Source organism: Talpa occidentalis, unplaced genomic scaffold (genome assembly GCF_014898055.3).
Source record: "Talpa occidentalis isolate TD23 unplaced genomic scaffold, MPIMG_talOcc4v2.1 talOcc4.13, whole genome shotgun sequence".
In the NCBI taxonomy this organism is placed as follows: Eukaryota; Metazoa; Chordata; class Mammalia; order Eulipotyphla; family Talpidae; genus Talpa; species Talpa occidentalis.
The window spans coordinates 69,497,091-69,509,130 of record NW_023601322.1 but is presented as its reverse complement, the minus strand read 5'-3'; the positions used below and the strand labels follow the sequence as shown (position 1 = coordinate 69,509,130).

General features: G+C 44.3%; 1 protein-coding gene across 7 annotated transcripts in view; it reads right to left on the bottom strand.

The window, feature by feature from the left end:
• CDC25C (cell division cycle 25C) overlaps positions 1–9,748 on the bottom strand; it is a 33,626-nt gene extending 23,878 nt beyond the window's left edge. For 5 of the 7 annotated variants that reach the window (XM_054694348.1, XM_037509213.2, XM_037509216.2 and 2 more), the window contains exons 1-8: positions 9,539–9,748; positions 7,352–7,561; positions 5,477–5,571; positions 4,430–4,475; positions 4,184–4,217; positions 3,682–3,771; positions 2,335–2,433; positions 864–1,016 (exon numbers count right to left, since the gene is read on the bottom strand). In XM_054694348.1, the coding sequence (XP_054550323.1) occupies positions 864–1,016; positions 2,335–2,433; positions 3,682–3,771; positions 4,184–4,217; positions 4,430–4,475; positions 5,477–5,571; positions 7,352–7,545 (711 nt within the window). In that variant the 5' untranslated portion in view covers positions 7,546–7,561; positions 9,539–9,748. Of the gene's footprint in view, positions 1–863; positions 1,017–2,334; positions 2,434–3,681; positions 3,772–4,183; positions 4,218–4,429; positions 4,476–5,476; positions 5,572–7,351; positions 7,562–7,762; positions 7,922–9,538 lie in introns of all 7 variants that reach the window. The other 2 variants (XM_054694349.1, XM_054694350.1) reach the window with 2 other exon arrangements.
• Positions 9,749–12,040: the final 2,292 nt, after the last annotated feature.

Below are 12,040 nucleotides of genomic sequence, written 5' to 3'. Positions count from 1 at the left end.
TAACATTATCTTGTTTATTGGCTTATTTGTCTATTGTCATAACTGGAAAAATATAAATAGAAACTACATGAAAATCAGTATTCTAATCTGGCTTAATCATGATTCTGTCCTCAGTCTAGTACAGTACCTGGCACAAGTCAGTCTAGTCAGTCTCACAAGAAATGTTTTATTGAATTATTATAGCTTACATTGTTTTTTACTACATACACAATTGTTTGTACATGTATTTTATATGTATTACAAACCACTCTTCATACTTTATCACATCCACAACAATCCTATTGAGGTTATTGTTTTTTATCGTGCTTTCCATTTTATAAATTAGAAACTGAGCTGTGGAGAATGAGGAATAGAATCCAAGTGTTCTATATTTGCCTTATAAAATGAATTTAAGAACACTCCCCCACACATATATTTGTTTTAAGAAAATGAAGTTGATTCAGAAATGCTAAATGTCTCAGAATCTATCTTTGAAATATCAGTACATGTCAAATAAACCACAAGCTTTTGATATTCCTGGGAGATGGGGTAGAAAAAGAAGAAAAAAGGACATATTGTAAACCACCTGAAAATCCCTGGTAGGTATATTCTGTCCATTACTATTATTCTAGAGACATCATTATACCAAACTACATTGATGGTGATCTACTCAAACAACTGACTGAACCTGTTCACGCAGCAGTAGAGTACCAAAGTGACCTGACATCACGTTAGGTGGCCCTTAAAGTGTAGAGACCATGTCTGCCTTGATCTCTGCTCACCTATCACTTAGTATAATGACTACAAAAATTAGAAACACAACTTTGCTTATTCAAGAATAAAGAAATATAAAAAATGCAAAGATTCCATCAGTAAGTGCTTACCTTGATCTCTTCGTGATCATGGAAGGAAAATTCCATCAATTCATCTGATATCTGCTCTGCCTGGTCTTCTAGTTCTGGATTATTAGCCAATTTTGGAGCTGTAATGGGACTGCCCAGATATTTCATTTCACTTTCCTCCAAGTTTCCATTGTCCTGTCAAGTATATTGACAATAGTAAAAACTATTCAGGAACCTTAACTTACACCAATATAAAAATTAACTAAAAATGGTTCCTAACTAATTAACTAAAAACAGTTTGCCTAAACACAGGAGATAGGGGTAGGTGTTAAAAAAAAAACAACAATAATAAAGATTCAAACATAAGAGCTAAACTACAAAACTCTTAGAAGAAGGGCCTCTCTGGTAGCATAGGGATTAAGTTTCAGCACTACCACTACTATGGTGTAAGTTCTATCCCAGACAGGGAGCTAACCTACAAATGGTGCAGCAGATCTCTCCTGTCTTACCGGCTGCTCCCCTCAGCAGTGTATTTTCAGTAGATCCACCTGTTCCGCTCCCCACTCTGTCTCTGGCGAATCCTCTCACCCCCCACACCTCTGATCTACTTCCCAGCTCTTTAATGCATAAATAAATAAAAATAAATCTTAAAAAAAGTTTATAATGAGCTTTATTATTAGCTTTTAAAAAGGATATAAAGTTTTATATGTGATAGAGCCTCAACTTCGTAAAACTATACACAGTGAAAAACTGAAAAGAGGGCCTCCCCTGGTGGCGCAGCAGTTGAGTGCTGGCCTGCGAAGCTGCCCGCAGCCTCTGCAGCACCGGTTCTATCCCTGGCCACCAGCGAGGGTCCCACATGGCACGCAGACCTCTCCTGCCGTGCCCGCTGCTCCCCTCAGCAGTGTATTTTGTCAGTCTGCCTGGTCTGCTCCCCGCTCTGGCTCTGGTGAATTCTCTCATCCTCCCGCGCTTCTGACTGTACCCAGTGCTTATATAAATAAATAAATAAATCTTAAAAAAAAAAAAAAAACTGAAAAGAAATGAGGAGGGGCCTCCTTGGTGGTGCAAGGAGTTAAGTCACAGCACTATGAAGCTATCTGCAGCCACTGCAGGATGAGTTTGATCCCCAGTCAGGAAGGTGACCCACATGGTGCAGCAGACTTCTGTCTAGCCTGCTGCTCCCCTCAGCAGTGTATTTTCAGTCTACCTGTTCTGTTCCTTATTCTGTCTCTGGTGAATCCTCTCACCCCCCCCACACCTCTGGCCTGTATCCCAGTTCTTGTATGCATAAATAAATAAATCTTTTTAAAAAATAAATAAAAGGCATTAGAATTTTTTCTTCATAAACAAATATAAAGATCAGAGGACATAAGTCGCCTCCCTTTCCCTGCCAGAATGTTAATTCTCCAAATACTTTCCTCATTCTCATCAGCTTAAAAAAATTTCAAAGGATCTGCCATCCTATACCCACATCTCAACTGACATTTAATAAAGATGTTTAGTGACTCACCATTAGAGAATGGGAAGACACATAAGGTTCCCCTGGTCTCTGATGAAATCTCAGATTCCTGGGTACCCACCACTCCAAGGACTTCAAAGTGCTGTTTTCCTGCATAACAGAAACTACGTTGGCTTGAGGAAGAGAAGTGTTATTAGGCCCTTCCAAAAAACATTTCATCTGATGAAGCCATAAATAACCCTTACAAAATATATTAAATGTAATTAGGGTTGACTCTATATCCCGAAGATACAAATTACGGTTTGAATTTGATATATGGTATGTAGATTTACTTTAGAGTATACTATAAGCAAAAGGAAGTGAGGGAAATTGAGAGCCTGACTGGGGACAGGATAGTGAGATTTTTAAGAAGTGATTATAAAGGGAAACTAGAAAGTCAATATTAAAACCAAGAAAAAGCTGATTATAACAGATAAAAACATGGGTATAACTTCGTCTGTGTGGGGAAAGAACAGCAGCTTTCTTTTATGGATGCTGACCTGGGGCAAAGGATGCGAGGTGTGAAAAGAAAAAGATGGCTAGAAAAGAGAATTAGTTGAGTAATTAGAGAATAATCTTAGTGATTAGGTGACTATGGAGAGGTCACTTTCAACTTGGAAATGACGACAATCTGAGGCTCCCACAAAAAAGCATGATGACTTCCTTAGAATAGGGGTTATAAAGCTAGGCTAAGGAGGAAATAAGAACTAAAGAAACACAGACTTATATGTGATTTCATGCAAAGAGTCTATGAACAAGTCATGTAAATTATTTCTATCTATTAAAAAAAAGTCCCCTTGGGCCTCCCCTGATAGCGCAGTGGTTGAGAGCTGGGTTGCAAGGCTGCCCACAGCCTCTGAAGCGCCATTTCGATCCCCGGCCGCTGGCAAAGGTCCCAGATGGCACAACAGACCTCTCCTGCCATGCCCGCTGCTCCCCTCAGCAGTGTATTTCGTCAGTCTGCCTGTTCTGTTCCCTGCTCTAGCTCTGATCAATTCTCTCAACCTCCCGTGCTTCTGACTGTACCCAGTGCTTGTATAAATAAATCTTTAAATAAATAAATAAATAAAAATTTTAAAAAGTCCCCATTCCTTACACTACAGTAACAGATATTTGTCCTTAGAGTAATAATGATGACTTGCTATGGAAGTCTTAGAGCTAGGTTTCTATCCTGGGTTCAAACTTAACAGAGAAAAAAACAAAACTAACAAATCATAAATAATTTTTTTCTTCTAATGATACAAATTGCTGTCTAGTATATTGAGGCACATACAGCTCTTAGAACTCATGATGATACTGATGAGTTGTTCCACTCAAATGCAGAAAAAGACAACATCTAGGTTTCCATTAAACACTCACATTTTCTTTGTTTGAGGATGAGCTATGTATTGCCTCTTTCTTCCTGTATCTGTGGTCCACCACATTCGGAGTGCTACAAAGCAGCTGTGCCTAGAAGAGATCTAAAACCATCAGCATTTTGGGCCTCCCCGGTGACGCAGCGGTTCAGCGCTGGGTTGCGAACCCTCTGCAGCACCAGTTAGGTCCCCGGCTGCTCCCGGCCACCAGAGGAGGGTCCCACATGGCGCGTACGGTCCCACATGGCGTGCAGACCTCTCCTGCCGCCCGCTGCTCCCCTCAGCAGTGTATTTTGTCAGTCTGTCTGTTCTGTTCCCAGCTCTGGCTCTGGTGAATTCTCTCACCCTCCCGCTCTTCTGACTGTACCCAGTGCTTGTATAAATAAATAAAAAAATCTTTATAAAAAATAAAACCATCAGCATTCTGGAGCTGCAGGTGAGCTGGAAACTCTCTGCCTCCCACCTGAGAAACAAACCCAAAACCCCAAAAAAGAGGAGTTACTCACTGGATTGCATTTTTTAACATGCTGGTGATGTCTGCTGTAGATTAAAAAACAAACAAACAAAAAAACCTTCAGTCAGTTAAGTCCCAAATACTACTGTTTTGTCATTCTTTAGCATCTTGAGCATCCCAAACTTTCTTTCTTCCATCTTAGGCCTTAGGGAGGCCTATACCTATGTCTCTTCTAATACAATGTGTAGGGTGTCCATTATGGTAAATATCAAGTTGTTCATTTAGCAAAAGAACTTACATCCCAGCTAATTTTATTTCCTGAGGTCCTAAGGAGTCCCAGTGACCTGTAATCAGATAGGGAGAGTAATTATTAATGAAACATCCTGTTTTTCCTTCTGATTTTCACTAGCAGTAAGCCAGGATAATTTCAAAAGCTGACTTTTTGAACACAAACACTCCTGGTAGGCAGCAACTTCATGATACAAGTTACCATGATACAAGTCATAATTTCACAGAAACAGAAATCTACATGCGACATTAAAAAGAAAAAAATTCTGGGAAGTAGTACACTACACTAATAGAAAAGAAAAGAATACTTATCATACAAGAATTCTGAAATGAGAACAAACATTAAAATGGTTGACTAGGAAAAACATTCCTTTTGAACACAGACCCTATAAAAACACTTGAGAATCAGGTGACAAAGTATTTCTTTATGTTGGTTTCTTTGCCTCTGCTGAGATTAGACTAGAAACATAAAGCTTGGCATCTTTCTTATTTTCTTCTTACTTTCTAATTTTCATTCCCACAATCAGTCAACAAAATTATTTCTTCCTGTCAAACTTTTAAATGCAAAGTGACTCTTATCAGGGTTATCTTTTTCTTTCCTTTGGCTTAATCTTTCTCATGAAAAATTCTCTAGTCACTCACAGAATTCAACTACAAGGCTCTCAGGCCTCCCCAGCGGCATAGGAGTTAAGTCTCAGTGTTATCACTGTTATGGGCCTGAGTTTGAATCCAGACCAGGCAGCCAACCCACATATGGTGCACAGAACTCCCGTCTCACCTGCTGCTTCCTTTAGCAGTGTATTTCTGTAAATCCTCCTGTTCTGCTCCCCACTCTGTCTTTAGCAAATCCTCTCACTTTGCCCTCCGCCCCTTACCTCTGGCCTACACTCCAGTTCTTCTACACACAAAAAAATAAATTAAATAAATGTACCTTAAAAAAAAAACAACTGCAAGGCTCTCTACCCTCTTTTACCACCTTCCACCTCTATCCTACAATCCTGTTATCTACTTTAAAAGTCATACTTTCTTTTAAGGCATTTACATCAGTAGTTCCTACCAGTTTCATCAAGGTATGGAGAGGTGGTGAGCTGAGTAGCAGATATCTCTCCACTGCTATGATTTGAAAGATCAAGGCAACGTTTTGGAGTGCTTCTGTTGAGACATAACAATACATCAAAATTTCCCTTCGGTTATATCTTTAAGACCAATACTTTTTTTTTTAAAGATTTATTTATTTATTTATACAAGCACTGGGTATAGTCAGAAGCGCAGGAGGGTGAGAGAATTCACCAGAGCCAGAGCAGGGAGCAGAGCAGGCAGAAGGACCGAAGTACACTGCTGAGGGGAGCAGCGGGCAGCAGGAGAGGTCTGCACGCCATGTGGGACCCTCACCCAGTGGCCGGGGAGCAGCCGGGGATCAAACTGGCGCTGCAGAAGCTGCGGGCAGCTTCACAACCCAGCACTCAACCACTGCACCACCAGGGAGGCCCAAGATCAACACATTATCCTCTTTACTGAATAACCCCTCAATGACTATCACGTCATATGAACAATGTAAAGAAATCTAATTGCTTTTTGGAAAATTTTCAGACTAGGTTGAGAAAATATCCCACTTTTTTTTTTAACTACCATAATGTATACCTCAATTTTCTCCTTACTGACATATTGAAATGAGTTTTTTTTTCCATTGAGGACCATAGTTTATTGGCCACAGTGGCTCTTTTTTTTTTTTAAAGATTTATTTATTTATGCATACAAGAGTTGGGGTACAGGCCAGAGATGTGGGAGGTTGAGAGGATTCACCAGAGGCAGAGTGGGGAACAGGCAGACTGACTGAAATAGACCGCTGAGGGGAGAAGCGGGCGAGATAGGAGAAGTCTGCTGTGCCATGTGGGTTGCTCCCTGGCTGGCCGGGGATCGAACTCATGCTGCAGAGGTTATGGATTGCTTCACAGTGTGGTGCTTAACCCCTTGCGCCATCAGGGAGGGCCCCACAGTGGCTCTTGACCCCACATAAGCCTTATGCACCAAGAGCATTCCTCAAGTCTCAAGTACTTCTCAAACATAACTCTGTTAGCTAAAGCATTAGAACATGGCATGATCAGAATTTTAAAGTATAATAACATTAATAAGTTGCCAATAGAAAAAATGCAGTAGTTCTCAAAGACTTTTTCCAGATATCACTTATTTTCTACTTTTCTGTCACAGAAGTCTGACGCTCAATAGGATCACACAATTAGGGCCTCCCTGGTGGCACAAGGGGTTAAGATGCAACCTATGAAGGGCCTCCCCGGTGGCGCAGCGGTTGAGTGCTGGGTTGCGAAGCTGCCCGCAGCCTCTGCTGCACCGGTTCAATCCCCGGTTCAATCCCCGGCTGCTCCCGGCCACTGGAGGACGATCCCGCATTGCGCATAGACCTCTCCTGCCGCCCGCTGCTCCCCTCAGCAGTGTACTTCGGTCTTTTTGCCTGCTCTGCTCCCCGCTCTGGCTCTGGTGAATTCTCTCACCCTCCCGTGCTTCTGACTGTACCCAGTGCTTGTATAAATAAATCTTAAAAAAAAAAGATGCAACCTATGAAGCAATCTGCAGCCACTGCAGCATGAGTTCGATCCCCAGCCAGGGAGCTTCCCACATGGCACAGCAGACCTCTCCTGACTCACCCACTGCTCCCCTCAGCAGTGTATTTCTGTCAATCTGCCTGTTCTGTTCCCCACTCTGTCTCTGGTGAATCCTCTCACCCCCCACACCTCTGGCCTACCCCAGTTCCTGTATGCATAAATAAATAAATTTTTTTTTAAAATGGATCACACAATTAGCCAAGGGCAGAGCTGAGACTTAAACTCTGATCTTTGAGTCCAGGTAATTTTTTTTTAAACGTGGAAAATTTGCCTGCAAAGCAAAGGCAATAGGTCAAAAAGAAAAGTAGATTTACCCAGACAAAGTGCTTAGATTTGCAGAATCACTAAAGAGTTTGTTCACTGGAGTTCTTGGGAGATCTGTACAGACGGTAAAGGAATTATCTCTCTCCAAGAGCAAGTTTAATATCTTCCTCTGATTGGACCTAAAGTTAGGTCTTGAGCCAGGGCTTCCTTCCTCTCTTGTGGATGAGAAGTGTTCCGTAGACATGACCTTCAAGCTCTTGCTAAGAAAAAAAAACAAACAAGTTTCCACTTCCAATCACGAGGCAGCTGGGCATTTGTTGGGTCCCAAGGGTGGAGGGTCCTGCAGAATGAAGACTTAAACCCAAAGATATGGCAAAACATCTGAAGTTCACAGCCAAGTCTGTGATGGTACAGGAAGGAACAACGGAAGGTGCAAACAGGAACCTAAACAGAATCCTCACCGTGGATAGGCTGATTGAGGGCATTAATTACTAGGAGAAGCCTTGTCACAAGTGAACAGAGGGAAAGCTATGAAATCTGCTGGCCTATCTACAGCAGGGAAACGCCTCATAAGGGCAACTTGACAGGAAAAAATTAGATCCATGCAGAGCTGCTGAGGCCTGTGAATAGGAGAGAGACCCAGTATGAAAATGCTTATCCAACCCCATTTTCTCTTACCTCTTACAATAAACTCAATCACATATACGCAGAAAGACCTGTCAATATAGAAGCAATCCCTACTCAGCAAGGGGCACTCTCTTTTATTAATTGGAAGGAAATCTCAATCAAAATGTAGTCTAGAAGTAGAATGGTGGTTACCAAGGCCTGGAGGGAGAATGAGGAGTTATTCCTGGGTACAAAGTTTTGGCTGGGGAAAATGGAAAAGTTCTGGAGATGGATGGTGGTGATAGTCGCACAACAGTGTGAATGTATTTAATACCACTTAACTGTGGCACTCAATGGTTTAAAAATGGTAAATTAGGGCCTTCCTGGTGGCGCAGCAGGTTGAGCGCAGCACTGTGAGGCTGTCCACAGTCTGCTGCACGGGTTTGATTCCCGGCCAGCCAGGGAGACACCCACACAGCGTGGCAGACCTCTCCTGTCTCACCCACTGCTCGCCTTAGCAGTGTATTTCATCAGTCTGCCTGTTCTGTTCCCCACTCTGTCTCTGGTGAATTCTCTCACCCTCCTGCACCTCCGGCCTGTGCCCCAGTTCTTGTATAAATAAATATTTTTTTTAAAAAATAGTAAATTATATTTTATGAACATTTTACAATACATTTTTTCAAGTGATCTATGAAAAAAGAAAAGAAACCCTAGCTAAGAAGAGAACATCATGGGGCCTCCCTGGTGGCCTAGGGGTTAAGTCTCAGGGCTATCACCACTATGGCCTGAGTGCACTCCCAGGTTAGGGAGCTAACCCACATGAATAATCCTCACAAAATACACTAAATGTAATTAGGGCTGGGCCTCCCTGGTGGCACAGGGGTTAAAGACAGTGCTATCAAGCTTTTGTCAGCCACTGCAGCATGCATTCCTATCCCTGCCAGCCAGGGAGCTACCCACATGGTGCAGCAGGCCTCTCCTGTCTTGCCCGCTGCTCCCCTCAGCAGTGTATTTCAGTCAGTCTGCCTGTTCTGTTCCCCACGCTGTCTCTGGTGGGTCCTTTCAACCCCCACATCTCTGGCCTGTAACCCAGTTCTTGTATGCATAAATAAATCTGGGTCCTTGGTGGCGCAAGGGGTTAAGCACCGCACTGTGAAGCAATCCGCAGCCTCTGCAGCACGAGTTCGATCCCAGGCCTGCCAGGGAGCTACCCACATAGCGCAGCAGACCTTTCCTGTCTCGCCCGCTGCTCCCCTCAGCAGTGCATTTCAGTGGATCTGCTTATTCTGCTCCCCACTGTCTCTCATGAATCCTCTCTCCACTTCACCTCACCCGCATCCCGCACCTCTGGCCTTCACCCCAGTTCTACTATGCAAAAACGAAAAAAGAAAACGATTGGGGCGATAGAGAGGGCGGGAAGGAGGGAGTTAAAGGTGGAATAGAAAAGGGGCTTTGATTCGTTTGGGGACACACAGCCAGTGACGCCTGACAGGAAGGAACTCAGGTCTCCTCCCTCGCCATAAAGCCCCTGAACTTCGTGATGATCCCAACTTGCATTTACAGGTTCTCTCGCCCGACCCTGAGGAGACCGCAGGGTCTACGCGATCCCGACTGAGCCGGCCCTGGCTTACCTCAGGCTGGAGTCTGAGACTTGTTTTTCAGGAGAAAGGGAAGTGGGTGTGGGTCAGATAAACAGAAGACGCAAACAGAAGGCAAGGAAACCTGAAGAAAGGGGGCCGTTAACCGGGCTGCAATCCTGCGCCAGAACCTGACAGGACGGACGACACCGCCGCGGCTCCGCGGGGAGGGCCGAGGCCTTGACCATTCAAACCTTCCGCCAATGACCTATCCCTTTCGCCTCTGCGGCGACCGCAGCCAATCTCCGCGCTCCCGCCCCGACTCCCTCAGCCAATCGTGTGGGTCGTACCGTCGAGCCCGCGTTCGGCGAGCGGCTGGATAAGCCGCGAACCTGACGCATAATTGGCTGTGCCTCCGGCCAATCACCGCGGCCCACCAGAGCGCTCCCTCCGCTCCGCCGCGCGACCCCGGGATATTTAAATAGTCCCATGCTGGCCACGATTGCGGGGTTAGTGTGATACCTGGGAGGGTAGTTTAGGTGGAATGGTGCCTTAAACGTTTCCTTTTCCCTGCTTCCTCCTCGTGTTCTGACTTGGACGTTTCTCTCTTAGTGTTAGTAGCCTCCCGCCGCAAAAGGAGCATTTACTTGCCTTTGCAGCTGATGGGGCGCGCGCGCGCGCGCGCGTGTGTGTGTGTGTGTTCGTGTGTGGTCTCTTTCAAGGGCTTTTTTAGTTTGGTGCCGCTTTCAGCGAGCACCGTCTGAGATGCTGTTATGCTTATGTGCAGGAAGGTAGGGCAGTTGAAGGTAAGCTAGGGGAGTTGAATCCTCTTGACACACTCCGAAGGATCCCAAACTTTGGTTACTTACGAAAATTGAAACATTGACTAGGTGATATTAAAAATAACATTTTAAACAAAAAACTATGAACCAGAGATACTTTTTGGGGGGTGGGGGGCGGGAGGGGAGGGATTGGGGTCAGAATGGGGGGGTTGCAATTGTATGGGGAATATAAAAATAAATTTATTATAAAAAAAATAAATAAAATAAATAAAAATGACATTTTAATGTTGGGCATTTGCTCTTAAGTAATCCTGTGGGTGTGGGAGTGGGTTTAGATGAAACAAGATAGGCCAACATTGGATGGTGGGTAACTGGGACTCCATTATATCAGCGCTCTCAAGGCTTACTGTACCTACCACACCCCCTGGGACTCTTGTTAAAATGCAGATTTCGGGCCTCCCTGGTGGCACAAGGGGTTAAGTCTCAGCACTGTGAAGCTATCTGCAGCCACTGCATCATGAGTTTGATCCCCCCAGGGAGGTGACCACATGGCACAGCAGACCGCTCATGTCTCCCTTCAGCAGTGTATTTCAGTTAGTCTGCCTGTTCTGCTCCCCACTTTCTCTTGTGAATCCTCTCACCCCTCCCTCCCAACCCCCACCCCTGCACTTCTGGTCTACACCCCTGCTCTTGTATGCATAAACAAATAAATCTTTATTTTTTTTAAAGATTTATTTATTTATTTATTTATTTATACAAGCACTGGGTGCAGTCAGAAGCTTGGGAGGGTGAGAGAATTCACCAGAGCCAGAGCAGGGAACAGAACAGGCAGATTGACTGCTGAGGGGAGCAGCCTGCACGGCAGGATAGGTCTGTGTGCCATGTGGGACCCTCGCTGATGGCCAGGAATCAAACCAGTGCTGCAGAGGCTGCGGGCAGCTTTGCAGCCCAGTGCTCAACTGCTGCGCCACCAGGGGAGGCCCAATAAATAAATCTTAAAAAAATAAAATAAAATGCAGATTTCTCAACTCAGTGACTCATTTAACAAGCTCCCAGCTGATGCAGATACAACTGGTGTCCTGCAACCATACTTTGAGTTGTGAAGCATTATGCTATTCTTCATATATCTGAAATTTTTTACAAAAAAAAAGTTTAAAATAACTTGGAAGTTCTTTAAAATGCAAGCCCCCCCCCCACCACTACCCAAATGATGACTCAATAGGTCTGTAGTGGGTCCTAGGAATTATTAAGGTTGGTGTTAACGTACCCATGCAAATGGTCAGAAATACACTCATAACCCGTGAAAGGATCTTGGTGGTGATAGTGGCTGTGTGAGGTGCAATGTAGTCTTGGGATTTGTCCCATACCCTTTCCATCTGTAGAATCTGCTTCCCCAGAAAGTAGGTGTGTAAAGATAAGGTGCTTGCCATGCCAAGGAAGTCTGAAAATCAGGTTGGAAATTAAGGGAGTATGGGATGAGCTGGTTTCTGTTATAATGACTATAATCACAATTCATGGGACAACTGTGTATTTCCCTGAAGGTGAGAGGTAGAGACAGATGAAGTTGTCCTACAGAAGCTTGAAAAACAAATAGGTTATGGCAGGGTCTCCCTGGTGGCACAAGGAGTTAAGTATCAGCACTGTGAAGCTATCTGCAGCCACTGCAGCATGAGTTGATCCCTGGCCTGCCAGGAAGCAACTCATATGGCACAGCAGACCTCTCCTGTCTCACCCACTGCTCCCCTCAGCAGTATATTTCAGTCAATCTGTCTGT